The 18513-nt window shown below is 45.9% G+C and overlaps 1 protein-coding gene across 2 annotated transcripts in view; it reads right to left on the bottom strand.

Annotated features, from left to right (window-relative positions):
- Positions 1–830: 830 nt before the first annotated feature.
- LOC125626181 (NACHT, LRR and PYD domains-containing protein 12) overlaps positions 831–18513 on the bottom strand; it is a 30849-nt gene continuing 13166 nt past the window's right edge. For both annotated transcript variants that reach the window (XM_048828899.2, XM_075122962.1), the window contains 7 exons: positions 15759–15824; positions 12809–14543; positions 9291–9377; positions 6420–6590; positions 5896–6063; positions 2679–2740; positions 831–1330 (listed from right to left, as the gene is read on the bottom strand). In XM_048828899.2, coding sequence (XP_048684856.2) covers positions 1197–1330; positions 2679–2740; positions 5896–6063; positions 6420–6590; positions 9291–9377; positions 12809–14543; positions 15759–15824 — 2423 coding nt within the window. In that variant the 3' untranslated portion in view covers positions 831–1196. The remainder of the gene's footprint in view (positions 1331–2678; positions 2741–5895; positions 6064–6419; positions 6591–9290; positions 9378–12808; positions 14544–15758; positions 15825–18513) is intronic.

Below are 18513 nucleotides of genomic sequence, written 5' to 3'. Positions count from 1 at the left end.
GTGAAATCTCCATCCTTAGAGGTTTTTAAGGCCCAGCTTGACAAAGCCCTGGCTGGGATGATTTAGTGAGTGTTGGTCCTGCTTTGAGTAAGGGACGGGATTAGATGACCTCCTGACATCTCTTCCAACCCTAATATACTATGATTCTATGTCTCAGAAACCCTTGAAAGAAAACTGTTGGCAAATGTTGCTGCTTTAATTTACACTGCACTTCCTAATTCTGCTAACCGGGACCAACCCAAAACCTACCTGCCACACATCTGTAGACGTCCCCAAACACAACTTCCTAAATTTCCCCAGTGTCACCCTTCTTTACAGAAAGAGTTACAGGAACACATGCAAACTGCAGGCCTCTCATAGCTAGGAAACAGCATCTCAGTACAATGTCATAGCCAGAGCCGTTTAGGAGCTGTGATGTCCTCTCTGTAAAAGCAGAGCCATCCCCAGTGCAGGCTTCTAAAGGGCCGAATGGCACTCGGTGTGACCAGATGCCTGGGATGAACCACTCTGAGAATGCTATAGTCAGGGCGGAGTGCAAGAAATAGGGCAGGCAATCCCCAGAACTGGTGTATTCTAAAATTAGATTCACAGAGCCAGTAGCAAAAGAGCCTCTGCAGTATAACACTGCTTAACCAGAAGCCAAACACAGTCCCCTTTAGGCACTCCAGCCCTTGGCTCCCATCCAGACAAAGAGGTCTAATATAGTGAGGGGTGATTGAAAACCTAATTCACCATATGTGTGGTTCTTATTAATCCTAAAGGATCAGACACTTGCCTTCAGATCAATATGTACCTCAGATCTTACCCAAATATCACACTGTCAGCCAATCTTCAGTAAACTAACTAAAGATTTATTAAGAAAAGAACAGAGTTAAAAGGATTAATAGATTTATACATATAAATGATTCCAAGGTCCTTAGATCAGGATTGTAGCAGTGATGTTACAGACAGCTGGCTTGCAAAAGTCTCTCTGGTAACGTCCAAAAGATTGGAAGATTCTCAGTCCATAGTTCAAAATACGTTTTTTTTTTTAATTGTAAATCCACAGTCCAGAGAATTGGAGCAGGAAAGAGACAAAATGAAGATGTCTCAAGTGCCTTTTATATCTTCTGCCATGTGCATGGAAAGTTACTGTCCCAAACAAAGCCCACAGCCCCTGTGCCTAGTCCAAGGTCACATGAGCATATCCCATGCCCCTATATGTTTTGCTGAATCACGGGGGGCGGCCATTGGCTCCTCGCTGTCTGAGGCATCCAGAGGCAAAGCTGTCTGAGTGGGATGAGTTTCTCCAACGGCCTCGCTGGAGATGATGGAAATCTATATCTGGAGGCTGTCACCCAGAAATACAACACATTTAAGATACAAGTGCATAGCCAATATTCATAACTTCAGATACAAATATTATACATGCATATAAACAGGATAATCATACTTAGCAATTCATAACTCTTTTTACTGATCCCTTACATGACATACTTTGTACAAGATTTATGGAAATTGTGTGACACTGGTAACAATGGTGATAGAAATGGCCACCTTTCTTTATACACAGCATCACACTCAGTTTATGGCAATTCTTTTTGCTGTAGTTGCCATGTCACACAACAATACAAATCTGAAGTTTCCATGACAACAATGGGTTTGGAATCAATTCAAAAAGAAATAAACTATGTTGGGAATGACAGCATATTTAGACCTGATTGAAGCCTGCTTTCAATTTTAAGAGTCTTTTCTGATAATATTTCACAATGTATGCATAAGTAAAACTGTACATGTGTAAGAAACTGCAGTGTAATCATGTTTAGTTTGTGTACGTGTAAGAAATTGAAGAGTACTCATATTTGTGAGAAAAAGAAAAGATAAAGTAACTAAAAAGCTAGAAAACCCCATCTTGAACTAATACTAAACCTGTACTGACAGAGGAGGAGAGTTAACATGGAAATGAGACTAATACATAAGCATAAGAAAAGCATACAAAAAGTCATAAATAAGTCTGTAACAAAGGGAGGTTGAAGGTGTTTTGTCCAGCGCTGGAAGTGACTGCGATGGAATCATCCTGATGAGCTTCCCACTTGTAAATGATCACTGCTTACTGAATGTTTTCCCGTGATAAAGATTGGTTAGACCCATCTGCTGAGTAAGTGAATCTCAATCCAACAAACAAGTTGACTAATGGCAGTAAGAAATGAATTAGAAGAGCAGCCCATTGCACCAGTGCTGGGGATGGAAGTTTTGGCAGGGTTTCCAGGAAGTTATTTCCAGGTGTTTTACGTGTAGCACAATGTGCATCAGATTTTCCCCCCGCCACCCCTTCCCCCACTGTCTTACTCCCACAATAAATCATCCCAGTGGTGGTTAAACCAGGCAGTGCATTCAGAGAGGTGCAATTCCCAGAGTCAAGTGCTGTTATCACAGGATGGAAGAGCATAGCAGCACTGTCAGATTAAAAGAAAAGGAGGACTTGTGGCACCTTAGAGACTAACCAATTTATTTGAGCATAAGCTTTCGTGAAGCATCCGATGAAGTGAGCTGTAGCTCACGAAAGCTTATGCTCAAATAAATTGGTTAGTCTCTAAGGTGCCACAAGTACTCCTTTTCTTTTTGCGAACACAGACTAACACGGCTGTTACTCTGAAACCTGTCAGATTAAAGAGTCCTTTAAATATGAATCTTCAGACCTTCTCTCTGAAGGCTCCTCAGCTGCCTTTCCACCGCTGGAGAGAAGTCGTTCAAACTCAATCTAGGAACAAATTGGGAAAACACGCAGGGTTATTGTCTGGGAACCCACAACCCAAATGGTTATAACTCTAGTACTGTTACAAGGCAAACTTTGGCCAGTAGTCCTGTCCTATTCCTATAGGAATTGGACATGTTACCAGAGACCTGGAATATCTGTCTTCCAGGATCAGTCTGTTTATAGGACTCTATGCTCTCTGTCTTTCTGAGAGGTTGCAGTTAACTTCTCTATCGCACCTTACATTTTTCTGCAAAAACAACTCCATGACAGACGCTAGTGTCTTACTGCAGGACTCATTCAATATTATCTTTATTTGTTAAGCACTAAATCATAGAATATTAGGGTTGGAAGAGACCTCAGGGGGTCATCTAGTCCAACCCTCTGCTCAAAGCAGGACCAACACCAACTAAATCATCCCAGCCAGGGCTTTGTCAAGCCAGGCCTTAAAAACCTCTAAGGATGGAGATTCCACCACCTCCCTAGGTAACCCATTCCAGTGTTTCACCACCCTCCTAGTGAAATAGTGTTTCCTGATATCCAACCTAGACCTCCCCCACTGCAACTTGAAACCACTGCTTCTTGTTCTGCCATTTGCCACCACTGAGAACAGCCGAGCTCCAACCTCTTTGGAACCCCCTTCAGGTAGTTGAAGGCTGCTATCAAATCCCCCCTCACTCTTCTCTTCTGCAGACTAAATAACCCCAGTTCCCTCCGCCTCTCCTCCTAACAGGGTGCTTGGAGCTGTACAAGAGATTAAAGAGACTAAGTCCCTATCCCAATGACTTTTGCATTTTAAAAAAACAGCCAGCAATCGGACATAAAGAACTTTTTAATATTTGTGATAGAAGGAGGCAGTGCTGTCTTGATATTGAGGTGGATTTATATCAGTGGGCTTTGCAGAAGCAGTGGGATTAAAATGAGAAGAAGATGGCACACTGGGAGAGATCATAGCAGATGGCCTGAAAGGAGGCATAAACACAACAGTGGAAGAAAGCACCCAAAGAACAGTGGGGCTGCAACTGCTGGTGAAGTGAAATGGATGAGGTGGGATCTGATAAGCTACAAGATCAGGGATGTTGGCCATAGAGCCTTGAAAGTGAGGATCATAATCTGAAAGTGATTTGATGCTATAGGTCAGAGGAGTCAGTGGAGAGAGCTGAATACAGGAGTGGTAGGGTCCAAAACATAAGCAAGGAAGGTGATTTTGGCTGCTGCGTTGTGAGTGGATTGGAGGGAAGCAAGGTGGGGAAGATGCTAAAAAGAAACCACACCAGTGGGCATGGTATAAAAATCTAGATACATTTGCTGGGGGGAAAAGGAGCCTTGAAAGGAAGAGACTAGAGTAGTCAAGCGGTCAACTCTTGTCCCTCTGATCAATCTTTGTGGATGCAGAAGAGATCTCTTCAATGGGGTGCTCATGTGGCCCTATTATATAGTCAAAATCCGAGCCAAATTCTTCGCTATGGTTGGCCATTGACATCATTGGTCTCCTGCACTGAGCCACCAAGACAGCCTAAAAACTTTCTAAATCCCAACCACCAGACTCCTATTACTACTGCTCATCTCTCCCTTATATCCACAGAGTTCCTGTATTGTCAATCAAATGAGTATGCACACAGGAATCCAATAGCAAGTCAGATGGGTTGGGCAACACTGAACATCTCCTTCCCAGACCGTTCTCTGATCAGCAAAGAATTCCACTGACAACCATTACTCTCTTTCATAAATCCACTGGAGAGGGGTATGGAGGGAACAGGAGTTATGACAGTAGAAGGCAGTGATGAGCTGCCAAAATCTTAACAACCGGTTCCCTATACAAAGTTCTGGTTTAAGGGATGTGCCCCAGTATGTATTTTTTGTACCAACAGGGTTACCATACGTTCGTATTTTCCCGGGAGGAATTTTTAAAATTTAAAAATTCCTCCCGGACGGCAATTTAAGAACCAAAAAGCCTGACCTGTCTGGGAAAATACAGGTGTGTGTTAACCCTGCCTAAAGTTCTTTTTTAAAAAGATGGACCTGAACTAGAAATGAGCTCCGTTTCACATGTGTGGGTCCCTGCCACTCCCTGGGGGTGTGCTAGGGTGACCAGATGTCCCGATTTTATAGGGACAGTCCCGATTTTAGGGTCTTTTTCTTATATAGGCTCCTATTACCTCCCACCCCCTGTCCTGATTTTTCACACTTGCTGTCTGGTTACCCTAGGGTGTGCACATGTGTGGGTCCCAGCTGCTCCCTGCCCCCCTCATTGAGGCTGGTGTGCAGGGTTACTGCCCTGGGAACTGCGGGGCACCAGTGGACGTGGGGCCAGCTGCAGACAGGGGCGTGGGACAGGGCTAGCTGGAGGCAGGGGGTGCAGGGCTGGCTGTGGGCAGGGGGTGCGAAGCTGGCTGGAGACAGGAGGGTGCAGGGCTGGCTGGAGGCAACGGGGTGTGGAGCTGGCTGGAGACAGGAAAGGGGCTGGCTGGAGGTAGGGGCTGGCTGCGGGCAGGGCAGGGGGTGTGGCAGGGGCTGGCTGCAGGCAGAGGGTGTGGGGGTGGCTGGAGACGGGCTGGCTGTGGGCAGGGCAGGAGGTGCGGCTGGGGCTGGAGACAGGGGCTGGCTGCGGGCAGGGCAGGGAGGGGGTGTGGCAGGGATTGGCTGAATACAGGGCAGGGAGTGCGGCAGGGGGTGCGGTAGGGGCTGGCTGCGGGCAGGGCAGGGGGTGCGGCAGGGGCTGGCTGCGGGCAGGGCAGGGGGTGCGGCAGGGGCTGGCTGCGGGCAGGGCAGGGGGTGCGGCGGGGGGCTGGCTGCGGGCAGGGCAGGGGCTGGCTGTGGGCAGGGTGGTGGGTGCTCACGGGGAGAGCAGCAGGACACAGCCCAGGCCCAGCAGAGCAGCCGGGGACCCACCAGGCAGCATCGGGAGCCCCAGGGCCAGGGGTCAGGGGAGCAGCAGCAACAGGGCTCGTGCCCAGGGCCAGGCAGCAGCCCACATGGCTCCCGCAGTGCAGCGCCCCCGGTGGCCAGAGGAGGAATTACATCACTTCCCGGCCAGAGCCCATCAACGCCTCAGCGCCCCCTGCAGGGAAGCGGGTTAACAACCGGTTCTAAAACTGCTTCAAAATTTAACAACCCGTTCGCGTGCACTGGTGCGAACCGGCTCCAGCTCACCACTTTACCTGATGTCGGTGAGGCTGGGGCTGGTCAGGATAAGGAGATGCATGTCTTCTGCGCACCCATCAGTGTAAACATTCGCACTCAGGTTCAGATGCCGGAGGGTGGAGTTTTTGGAGAGAGCAGAGCAGAGTCTCCCACAGGAGTCATCTGATAAACCATTTTCCTGAAGGCTGCGTCAGAGCATTGGACAAATCCATTAGAGAAATGGGCTACATTGACAGTTCATATCTAATCGCTTGTGCCCATCTGAGCATCTCCCCACCATCTTCCCTACTTTGTTATTGATATTCATATTATGAGAACACCTAGAAATGTTGATCAGGGTTTCATTCTGCTCAGCGTACAGCCAGGGCTGGTCAAAACTGTTTTTCAGTAAAAAATTTGGGTTTTATGAAAAAATTTTGCAAAAAAGTGTACACTTTCTACAGAAATTTGGAGGGGGGGGGGACATTTTAACCAAAAAGCTGATGCTCTAGAAGCCATTAGTGCCCTCAGGCAGAAGTGTCACCATCAGGTTGATACTTACACTAATTTCTGAATCTTGCATTGTGGGGTCTCAAGCACCTCTAACAGGGTGGAAAGGCCAGTGTTCCGCATTTTGTTTCTGGTCAGATCAAGACTGAAGAGGGTCTGGTTCTCCTTGAGGGCAGAGGCCAGGGCTGTACAGCTTGCTTCTGTGAACATGTTCTGCCCTAGGCTAGAGAGCAGAGAGGAAAAGAGAGAGAGAGTGAAAGGGAGAAGGAGGAAAAGATAAAGAGGAGATGAGGAACAAGACAATGACAAGTCAGGAAATGGAGTGAAAATAAAACAGTAGAAGAAACAGGAGGACAAATCAAAAAGAGAAAGTACCCAGAATAATAGACAGTGGGGCAGGAGGGTGGGTGAAAGGAGTCGTGGACAATGAATGAAAGAAAGAATAGGAGAGAGGCCCCATGAATCACCCAGATGTGAAGGAGCAGACAAATCAGAATGAACGAAAACCACATGAGGGTGGAATGCAAGAGCCACAATGCAGAGAAAGGATGGAAGCCATAGGAGCAGAATGAGGAAGAAACAGGAAAAGGTTACGTTAGCTTTTCACTTACTACATGTTTGACGCTCCAGTACTCCACAGTGTTTTTGAGAGCCAAGCTGGCTGCATGTTGGGATATGATTCTGTCTTTGGGACTCTAGCAGAGGGATTAATACAGTGCAATAAAAGGCAGTCTCAGGAAGAGAAACGTTGAATTATGATCCAGTGTTAGACATGGGGCATCTGGTCCATGCCCAGGATGCTAGAGTAGGATTGTTCCCAAACATCTATTCTCCAGTGTCTTGGCCATACTGGCTGCAAAGTCTTTTTCAGCTGTTCCTGCTTGCTAGGTTTCTCCTTCCTATCAGGTATATGTATTTTGAATGATTTATCCTTGGATGTGTTAGCTTTGTTTGTACAAGTTGAACCTGAACTTGTTTCCTGCCCATGGTTTTAATCTCTCTAGGCCCCTTTGGGCTTGACTACAAACAGATTTGCACTGAAATAATTCACATTTTAATTCACATCCTTTGTTATTTTGGTACAAGTCTGTGTGAACACTGATATTTCCAAATAAAATTATCCTATTTTGATTTAACTTACTTTGTTTTCTAAAAGCCTTTGGCTAAACTGAAATAGGACACTTTTTTTTTTATTCTGAGATAAGAGTATCCACACACACATTTGCTTTGAAATAATTTAATGTGAATTCATATATTCATATATTTTAAGGCCAGAAGGGACCGCATTACCCCTTCTGCTTAACAATCTGTCCCAACTTGTATTTAGCTCAGACACTCTACTTCCTTCCCTAGACCAGAAGAAGAGCTCTGTGAAGCTCTAAAGCTTGTGCCTTCCATCAACAGAAGTTGATCTAATAAAAGATACTACCTCACTTACCTTGTTTTCTGTGCAGGTACTTATAGATAGTGATCAGTCATCCCTTAACCTTCTCTTTGTTAAACTAACAGATTGAGCTCCATGAATTTCTTTTCCAATCCTTTAAGCATTCTCATGGCTCTTCTCTGCCCCATCAGCCATTCCATTATTTTGCCCAGAAACAAAGTTAGGCTGACAAACCTATAATTATCTGAGTCATCCCTCTTTTTAAAAATTGGCACAACGTTAGCTTTCTTCTAGTCCTTTGGAACTTCCCTAGTGTTCCAGGATGTACTGAAACTCAACATTCACAGTCCAGTGATCTGCTCAGCCTGCTCTTTTAAAACTCTCAGATCCAAGCTATGGGTGATTTAAGAGTGTCTGACTTTAGTAGCTATTAAAACTGATTCAGTTTTTCCAGTTAGTTTGTGTAGACAAGCCCTTTGTATCGTTTCTGTTCTCAATGCTGTTTGCAACTCCTCCCAATTTACTGTGATCTCTGAATGTAATTAACATGGTCTTTACTCCCTGTTCCAAGCAATTTATTAAAATACTAAATAAAATAGGCCCTAACTCCAGTCCACAGAGTAAGCCACAAAGTGCCTCCTCACAACATTATGATCGGCCGTTTATCATTACCCTTCCGCCCACTTTCATGCTATATACTGACATATCCAAACCAATATAAATTAATTTTTCAAATGAGATGTTGAGATACACTGTATCAAATGCTTTACTAAAATCCTGAGCCATTATCTCAGCTGCATTCCTTTCATATAGAAATGTATTCAACCAGTTTTGAGGGTACAGGGAAAATCCAGTATGTTGTTGCAAATCTATGAATAATTATGCTTCTCCAATGACCAGTAAGATGACCCTCAATATTTTATAAGCCAAGAGTAGTTTGTATCTTAACTATTCCCTAATTTGGACATTCAGAATTAACACAGTATAGTATTATTTACAGGAATCATTTCACCCCGTACTGAAAAGCCGTCACCTCTGCAGTGGGGACCAGAAGCTGCGTAGCAGCATACAGCAATATCACTTACAGGCTAGAGCAATTAGTGAAGACTTTTCTAACAAACAGAAACAGCGGAGGGCATTTAGGGAAACAGAGTTCAACAAATCCAATTAGAATTTGACCAGGTCATGAGATTTGATGCTTCTAATCTTGTGAAGGCCGCCACGGGAACTTTAATGGTCACAAGCACCCAGGAGGGACCTAAGTTTTGTGTCTCCGTAGCAAAGCCCTTGCTGGGATATTGGTTGAGCAGTGACTGAAAGGGAAGAGTGCCAGGCCACATAGTACGTGATCATCCCCACTTCACGCAGCAAGCCAACTTTGCCTGGTGAGTCACTCATCGGGTCCAATGCCACTTAGCTTTTTGAAGATAGGACAAGACCGCAGAACAAGACAGTACAACTGCAGGCATATCACTTATTTGGAAATCAAAAACACTGAATTACTCTGAGGACACAGACAGAAAACAAGCATGACGTTACCTCAGGTCTTCTAGCCTACAGTTTGGATGCTTTAGTACAGAGCAAATATTCTTCATTGAATCATCCTTCAAATCGTTGTCTGAGAGGCTGGGGGGGAAATGAATAGAGAGAATTACAGGCTTGGACTCAGACACATTGTGTTAGCTTCAAAGCTGAAATCCTGGGCTGAGCTTCCTCTTCAGTCCCTTGGAGGAGTACTGTTTACTAAGACAGCATGGACCTGTGGATAAGGCACAAAACTGACAAGCAGGACTTCTGGAATCCATCTCCAACTCTGTTACAAATGAAAAATTACAATTTGCACATGCTCAGCAGGGACTGGTAGAGCTTAACAGCTAAAAGGTCCCAAGATCCCATCCTCGCTGAGCAGGCTCCAGCCTCTCTCCACTCCTAGTGCTGCCCAGACTGCTCATGCACCATCCCCACAGAGCTAAACTGAACATGATTTCAGCTGCTCTGGGCTGGGGTGGAACCAAAACCCAGAACTCGGAGCAAGGAACCAGCCCATCAATGTCCCCATTATCTCTCCTGCTGGGGCCCAGGCTGCACAGAGGAGGAGGATGCCTGATTTGAATGCAGAAAAGACAAAAGCCAGACCAGGATGAAGGAAAGGAGTAGCCTGGGACAAGGAGTATGGTGAGACTGGGACTGGGAGTTGAGGGGAGACTGGGACTGGCTGAGCAAGGAGTCTGGGAGCTGGTGGCGGATAGGGTAGATTGAGACTGATTGCTGGGCAAAGAAACTGGATAAGGAGCTGGGGACGCCTGGGGCAGGGCAGTAACTGAGTTTGAATGAGGAGCCCATAGATGGAAACTGGAACTGGAAACCAGTGTCGGCAGAGGGGAGAGACAGCTCAGACAAGGAGCCGGGCATTGGGAACTGGGACTGGCTGGGCAAGGAGACTGGGACTGGGCTTAGGGAAAGGGAGAGACTGGGATTGTGGGGGAGTGTGGGACTTGGACAGCAAGCCTGGAGGGATTGACTAGGACTGGCTGGGCAAGGTGACTGAGACTGGGAGGTGAAGCCTGAGTAGTGGAGACTGGGACTGGGACTGGGTAGACAGCCGGTATCAAGTGGAGTGCCCCAAGGGTCGGTCCTGGGGCCGGTTTTGTTCAAAATCTTCATAAATGATCTGGAGGATGGTGTGGATTGCACTCTCAGCAAATTTGCGGATGATACTAAACTGGGAGGAGTGGTAGATACGCTGGAGGGGAGGGATAGGATACAGAAGGACCTAGACAAATTGGAGGATTGGGCCAAAAGAAATCTGATGAGGTTCAATAAGGATAAGTGCAGGGTCCTGCACTTAGGACGGAAGAACCCAATGCACAGCTACAGACTAGGGACCGAATGGCTAGGCAGCAGTTCTGCGGAAAAGGACCTAGGGGTGACAGTGGACGAGAAGCTGGATATGAGTCAGCAGTGTGCCCTTGTTGCCAAGAAGGCCAATGGCATTTTGGGATGTATAAGTAGGGGCATAGCGAGCAGATCGAGGGACGTGATCGTTCCCCTCTATTCGACATTGGTGAGGCCTCATCTGGAGTACTGTGTCCAGTTTTGGGCCCCACACTTCAAGAAGGATGTGGATAAATTGGAGAGAGTCCAGCGAAGGGCAACAAAAATGATTAGGGGTCTGGAACACATGAGTTATGAGGAGAGGCTGAGGGAGCTGGGATTGTTTAGCCTGCAGAAGAGAAGAATGAGGGGGGATTTGATAGCTGCTTTCAACTACCTGAAAGGGGGTTCCAAAGAGGATGGCTCTAGACTGTTCTCAATGGTAGCAGATGACAGAACGAGGAGTAATGGTCTCAAGCTGCAGTGGGGGAGGTTTAGATTGGATATTAGGAAAAACTTTTTCACTAAGAGGGTGGTGAAACACTGGAATGCGTTACCTAGGGAGGTGGTAGAATCTCCTTCCTTAGAGGTTTTTAAGGTCAGGCTTGACAAAGCCCTGGCTGGGATGATTTAACTAGGAATTGGTCCTGCTTTGAGCAGGGGGTTGGACTAGATGACCTTCTGGGGTCCCTTCCAACCCTTATATTCTATGATTCTATGATTCTATGACAAGGAGAATGGAACTGGAACAAGGACCACAGGTAGAGAAGAGACCTGACCTGACTGTGATAGGATGGAGGAAAACAGCAGAAGAGTCTGTGCCCACTAGAGCACACTCCCCTCCAAAGTCTGGAATGGACCCCAAGATTCCTGAGTCTAACCATTCCTCGCTGTCAGCAAATAGCTGTAAAATCCAGTGGCAAGGGGTGTCATCCTTAGAGACAATACAGTGGGTGACAACCTACTACTGTTACCAGTTACTCAGTTAGGTCAAGTGGTAGAGGTCTGTGCAATGGATCTAGACCCTGCTAATAGCCTATGTGGCTGTCAATAAGAGGCAACACGATGGGATTTCTGGTGGGGGGGGGTGTTTGTTTGCTTTTTCTAAAACCTAGGAAATTACACACACAAAACACAGGTCTAAGTTAAAAGAACATTATTAAGGTTGCAAAGTGAAGCACTCAAAATTTAGGAAATGCCATGTCATAAACATACAGCTAAGGGTAGCATAAAGTCCCTCCTTTACCTGTAAAGGGTTAAGAAACTCAGATAACCTGGTTAGCACCTGACCAAAAGGACCAATAAGGGGAGAAGATACTTTGAAATCTGTGGGGGAAGGTTTTTGTTTTGTGTTTGTGTGTTCTCTCTGGAGACACAAAAAGAGACAGACCAAGTAATCCAGCTCCAACTGAATGATATATCTAAAATTACAGAAATAGTCAGTAATAGCAAGGAAATGCATTTGAGTATATCTTGTTTTAGCTTGTAAATTTTCCCTATGCTAAGAGGGAGGTTTATTCCTGTTTTTGGTAACTTTAAAGTTTTGCCTAGAGAGGAATCCTCTGTTTTAAATCTTATTACCCTGTAAAATTATCTTCCATCCTGATTTTACAGAGGTGTTTCTTTTACTTTTTTTTCTTTATAATAAAAGTTCTGTTTTTAAGAACCTGATTGGGGTTTTTAGTACCCTAAAAACCCAAGGGTCTGGTCTATGCTCACGTTGTTTACTCTCAAGCCTCCCCAGGAAAGGGGGTGAAGGGGCTTGGGGGGATATTTTGGGGAAACAGGAACTCCAAGTGGTCCTTTTCCTAAATCTTTGTCTAACTCACTTGGTGGTGACAGCGATTCCATTCCAAGGACAAGGAGGTATTTGTGCCTTGGGGAAGTTTTTAACCTAAGCTGGTAGAAATAAGCTTACGGGGTCTTTCATGCAGATCCCCACATCTGTACCCTAGAGCTCAGAGTGGGGAGGGAACACTGACATGCCAGTATTTAAGGTTGTCTGTGTAATCTTAATTAGCCCCGTATACATATTCATTATGATAGGATGGGTTTGGTGGTATGTTACCGAATGGTGTAACCTCTGTATCAGTAACACTGTTGTCTGCCTGACAGCACTGCTGAGGCCACTGACATGTCAAGTCTCTGATATTTTCAACTTTATATACAACCTCTTTTCCTACCTCAGTTCTCTGACTTTGTGCATCTCCGGTCTGAGTCGCTCCAGGCCCTCGTTCTGGATGAAGCAGGAATCTAGGGTTAGGCGTTGTATTTCTTCACAGCAACTCAGAACATAAGCAAGGACTGTGCAATCCACTGGCATGAGGTATAACTCTGAGAAGTCCATGTGGGCATCTTTGCCCAACACATCACGCACAAGTTGGCTATTCCGGGATTCAAACAGCAAATTCAATAAATTCATCAGCCTTCTCTTCCCTTCAGGATCTTCTCTGCTTTGCAGCTCTTCATAGTTCATCTCACTGAGGCACTCAATAACCTTGCGAGTTGCCTCTGCAGAGAACTTCCCCACATATTTCTCCAGGGGCATCTTGGTTGCAGGATGGGAGAGGCCAACCAGGAAGCGAGAGAAGATCTCATAATCACCTTCCTTACAGGACCTGGCTTTATCCATTGTGTCTCTGAACTTGTCCTCTTTGTAATCGAGATAATGCACGAGGGCAGCAAAGAACTCCTGGATAGTGAGGTGAAGGAAGGAGTAGGTCACCTGGGCAGAGTCATCAGTTTGAGGGTTCTCCACCAAGAAGCCACTGAGGAAGGGAGAAAACTCCACATTGGCAACCTCTAAGTAGTGCGGCTGAAAGACAAGTGTGCGATATGTGAGGCCATATTCAGCCAACCGTCCGACATTTACCAATGTATCTCGCATCCTCTGAGGCTCAGGCCGCTCCTGGGTGTGATTGGCCATAATATGGGTGACGTAGCTGACAAAGAGCTGGGTCACTGTTTTGGGTGCAGGCTGTGGTCTCCCTGCCGCGGCCATGAAGCAGGGTTTCAGGGCCATGCAGGTGATCCAGCAGTAAGACGGGTTGTAGCACAGCGTGTACAGAACCTGACTGTCCCTCACATATGCAAAGGCCTCTCTAGAGGCTCGCTCGTCTCCAAAGAACATGGAAAAGTATCTTTCCCTTTCCTTGGAGAGGAAGCCCACGATACTGGCCACCCTATGGAAGACTCCAGCCTCCAAACTGGTCAACTTGCTGGGGCGGCTGGTCAGCAGCACAGAACATCCCTTCAGCAGAGTCTGATTCAGCAGGCTGGCAACAATCACAGTAACTGGCTTCACATCCCCCAGGTTCATACACAGCTCCTGGGATCCACCTCTGCTTAATTTCAAATCAGTCTTGCTCTCATCCAAGCCATCAAAGATGAAGAGCAACTTCTCAGGGTCTTCCAGGACTCTTGGGAGCTTGTCCTGGAGGTGCGGATATGTTTGACAGATCAGAGACTCTAGGCTTCTCTTCTGAGTAATAGTGTTCAGGTCCCGGAACTTGAAGAAGAAAACAAAGGCAAATTTCTGGTAGTGCTTCCCCATTGCCCAGTCAAAGATGAATTTCTGCACCAGGGTTGTCTTGCCTACGCCAGCTACTCCGCTCACCATCACAGACAGGGGGACATGGTGGGTTCGAAAGCACCAGCGGAAGAGCCGGTCAGGGGTGATGCGCTCCAGCTCACTCTTTATTCTTCTCTGGAGGCGATATTCATTCAGCTCCCCAGCTGCTGCTAGGGCCTCGTGCTCCTGGTGTGTCTGCTTCTTGAAGTGACGGTCTGAGATGACCTTGAGCTCCACGTAGCGGTTAGAGATGGGGAAAATCTGTCCTTCAGATCGCCCTGACATCTTGTTTTCCTTCATCATCCCTGTGAGATCACAGAGTTTGTCTTTGTGCTCTACTTGACAAGCTGAAAAGGAGAAATATGGTTATTTCCCCTCTCCCTCACCTCATCACTGTTTGTTTTTTGAGGGTTAGTAAATGGAAGTTTTGATAGAAAAACTTCTCCTCTAAATTGTACTCTAATCAGACAATATGGTGAGGGAATTAGGTGGATGGTTGCTCTGGACTCACTTGTTTCATCTCCTCTCTCCTCTGCTGGGCCTGATCATGAATAGTTCTACTGGAATTTGCCCTGAGTCTGACAGGGCACCGCTGCACTACCTGGTCCAGCTCATGTAATCCAGTAGGGAACAGAAACTTACCAGAATCCCTGCACTTGAGCAGAGGGACAGAGGCAAAGCAGAGATCCCCAGAGACAATTTGGATACCCAGAAAAGACTTTCGGGAAACTGGCAGTTTATTACATCACTGCCACCATTTTGAATTACAAACTGTGACTCACCTGTGTGCATAGTTTACTGGCTTTAACCTCTCAATAACTCTCATTTCCTTTTCTTAGCTAATAAAGCTTTAGTTTACTATAGAATTGGCTACCAATGTTGTCTTTGGTCTAAGATCTAGAGTACCCATTGATCTGGGGTAAGTGACTGGTTTCTTAGGACTGGCAGTAACCTGATGTGGTGTGATTTCTGGTTTAAGTGACCTTTTATCACAAAGTCCAGTTTGTCTGGGTGGCAAGATAGACTAGAGAGTCTAAGGGGACTGTCTGTGACTCTATGGTAAGACTGAGATAGTGATCCAAGAGTTCATATTTGTCACTGGCTTGGTGCAATCTAATCATAGAACACACCACCAGTGTGGGGTCTCTTCTCTGTTTTCTGACAGTCTGCCCTGAGGTGCGCACTCACAGTCATGAGCCACTTCAGACAGTGTGACCAGGTTTGCTCCCTCCTAGTGCTTCCTGGGATACAAACCCCCAGTGGAGCAGGCAGGATGCAAGGCTATAGTCCTGTCCTTCCTCTATACTGCACACCAGAGCTGGTTGGACACACGGGTATATGCTGCATCCCTTGGATGGGGGAAGCAGAAGACATGCTCCCCCACAGGCTGCGGAACTCCAAGAGGAACTGTGCCCCATTGAAGCACAACGCCTCTCAGCACTCCCTCTGGGGCCAGCAGCCTCCACATTGCCCCCAGGGCAGGCCTGTGATCGAGCCCTTCTTGGCTTGACAAGAGACACAGTGTTGGCAGAGTTAAGTGCAGTTCAGTTCCCTCACGGTACCTTTCAGTTCTGGGTCAAGGGCGTGTCCTGATTCATTCAGGAGAATTTCCAGTAACAGATTGTGACCTAAACAGAGAGAGAGATACAGACTGCACGGTTAGCTGGCATGGAAGAGTGTACCCAATGCTTGTACGTTAGCAGCTCCAATAGATCCAGTCCAACTCTGAATTCCACCTGTGGGGCTCCATGTTTTGGATCTCAGGACCTGCAGGCTAATGAGGTCTCAGTGACATTGGACCCAAAGAACCATTGTGTTGCCCTCCCCTGCTACTGGCTGCTCTATTCTGTACCTCCCATTCCCCTGTATTCCCCCTTCGATCTCCTTCCTGCTCCCCACATTCCCGTGCCCCTGTGATGGAGTGCTGGGCAGCAGCAGGTAGACCAGGACTCTGATCACTGGATCGCCAATTCAATCGCCCCACACTAAACCTGGGGGGCAAGCTGTGCATAACTGATAGACAGGAAATGGGCTGGATTAGCCCAGAAAGTAGAAAATGTCCAGGAAGGGAGTGCTCAGGGAGGAAGGGAGTAACAAGCCTTGTGGATGGGGGGAAGCGGTGGATGTGGTATATTTTGACATTACTAAGGCTTTTGATACGGTCTTGCATGACCCCACAAACAAACTAGAGAAATACAACCTAGTTGGTGCTTGTCAAGGTTCCTTCCCCACTCTAAACTCTAGGGTACAGATGTGGGGACCTGCATGAAAACCTCCTAAGCTTACTTTTACCAGCTTAGGTTAAAACTTCCCCAAGGTACAAACTATTTTACCCTTTGCCCTTGGACTTCCACTGCCACCACCAAACCATATCTGGGTTTATTTTTATTAGGAAAGCATTGTTTGGAAATGTCTTTTCCCCCAAAATCCTCCCAACCCTTACACCCCACTTCCTGGGGAAGGTTTGGTAAAAATCCTCACCAATTTGCATAGGTGACCACAGACCCAACCCCTTGGATCTTAAGAACAATGAATAAGCATTCAGTTTCTGAAAAGAAGGATTTTAATAGAAGAAGTAAAAAGTAAAAAAGAATCACTTTTGTAAAATCAGGATGGTAAATACCTTACAGGGTAATTAGATTCAAAACATAGAGAATCCCTCTAGGCAAAACCTTAAGTTACAAAAAGACACATAGACAGGAATATTCATTCTATTCAGCACAACTTAATTTCTCAGCCATTTAAAGAAATCATAATCTAACGCATATCTAGCTAGATTACTTACTAAGTTCTAAAACTCCATTCCTGTTCTGTCCCCGGCAAAAGCATCACACAGATAGACACAGACCCTTTTGTTCTTCTCCCTCCTCCCAGCTTTTGAAAGTATCTTGTCTCCTCATTGGTCATTTTGGTCAGGTGCCAGCGAGGTTATCCTAGCTTCTTAACCCTTTACAGGTGAAAGGATTTTTCCTCTGGCCAGGAGGGATTTTAAAAGTGTTTACCCTTCCCTTTATATTTATGACAGTGCTACTATAAGGAGGGTGCATAACTGGTTGGAAAACCATTCCTAGAGAGTAGTTAGCGGTTCACAGTCATGCTGGAAGGACATGACAAGTGGGGTCCCGCAGGGATCAGTTCTGGGTCCAGTTCTGTTCAATATCCTTCATCAGTGATTTAGATAATAGCCTAGAGAGTACACTTATAAAGTTTGCAGCTGATACCATGCTGGGAGGGGTTGCAAGTGCTTTGGATAGGATAGGATTAAAATTCAAAATGATCTGGACAAACTGGAGAAATGGTCTGAAGTAAATAGAATGAAATTCAATAAGAACGAATGCAAACTACTCCACTTAGGAAGGAACAATCAGTTGCACACATACAAAATGGGAAATGGCTGCCTAGGAAGGAGTATTGCGGAAAGGGATCTGGGGGTCATAGTAGATCACAAAATTAATATGAGTCAAAAGTGTAACATTGTTGCAAAAAAAGCGAACATCGTTCCGGGCTGTATTAGTAGGAGTGTTGTAAGCAAGACACAAGGAGTAATTCTACTGCTCTACTCTGTGATGATTAGGCCTCAACTGGAGTACTGTGTCCAGTTCTGGGTGCCACATTTTAGGAAGGATGTGGACAAATTGGAGAAAGTCCAGAGAAGAGTGACAAACATGATTAAAGGTCTAGAAAACATGACCTAGGAGGGAAGATTGAAAAAATTGGGTTTGGAGAAAAGAAGACTGAGGGGGGACATAACAGTTTTCAAGTACATAAAAGGTTGTTACAAGGAGAAGAGAGAGAAATTATTCTCTTTAACCTCTGAGGATACGTCAAGAAGCAATGGGCTTAAATTGCAGCAAGGGCGGTTTAGGTTGGACATTAGGAAAAACTTCCTGTCAGGGTGGTTAAGCACTGGAATAAATTACCTAGGGAGGTTGTGGAATCTCTATCACTGGAGATTTTTAAGATCAGGTTAGAGAAGTACACATCAGGGATGGTCTAGATTATACTTAGTCCTGCCTTGAGTGCAGGGGACTGAACTAGAAGATCTCTCGAGGTCTCTTCTAGTCCTATGATTCTATGAGTTGCGAGGTATACTGAAAATATGTTCCTAAAGTCTGTGTCAAGGCAGAGTTGACAAATAGGTTTTCTATCAGATCAAAGATGTTTATTTACCTGTCCACATGTAAATTAAACATTGTAAGCCAAGACAATAGAAACTCTATTTACATATGAAGTCAACAGGGAGGCAGCTCACCAAAGAATAAGTTATGGGGGTTGTCATGACTCTGGTGACAAACAATAAACTTCGGGAGATATAAG

This window comes from Caretta caretta, chromosome 24, assembly GCF_965140235.1.
Source record: "Caretta caretta isolate rCarCar2 chromosome 24, rCarCar1.hap1, whole genome shotgun sequence".
In the NCBI taxonomy this organism is placed as follows: Eukaryota; Metazoa; Chordata; order Testudines; family Cheloniidae; genus Caretta; species Caretta caretta.
This window is presented reverse-complemented; position numbering and strand designations above follow the sequence as displayed.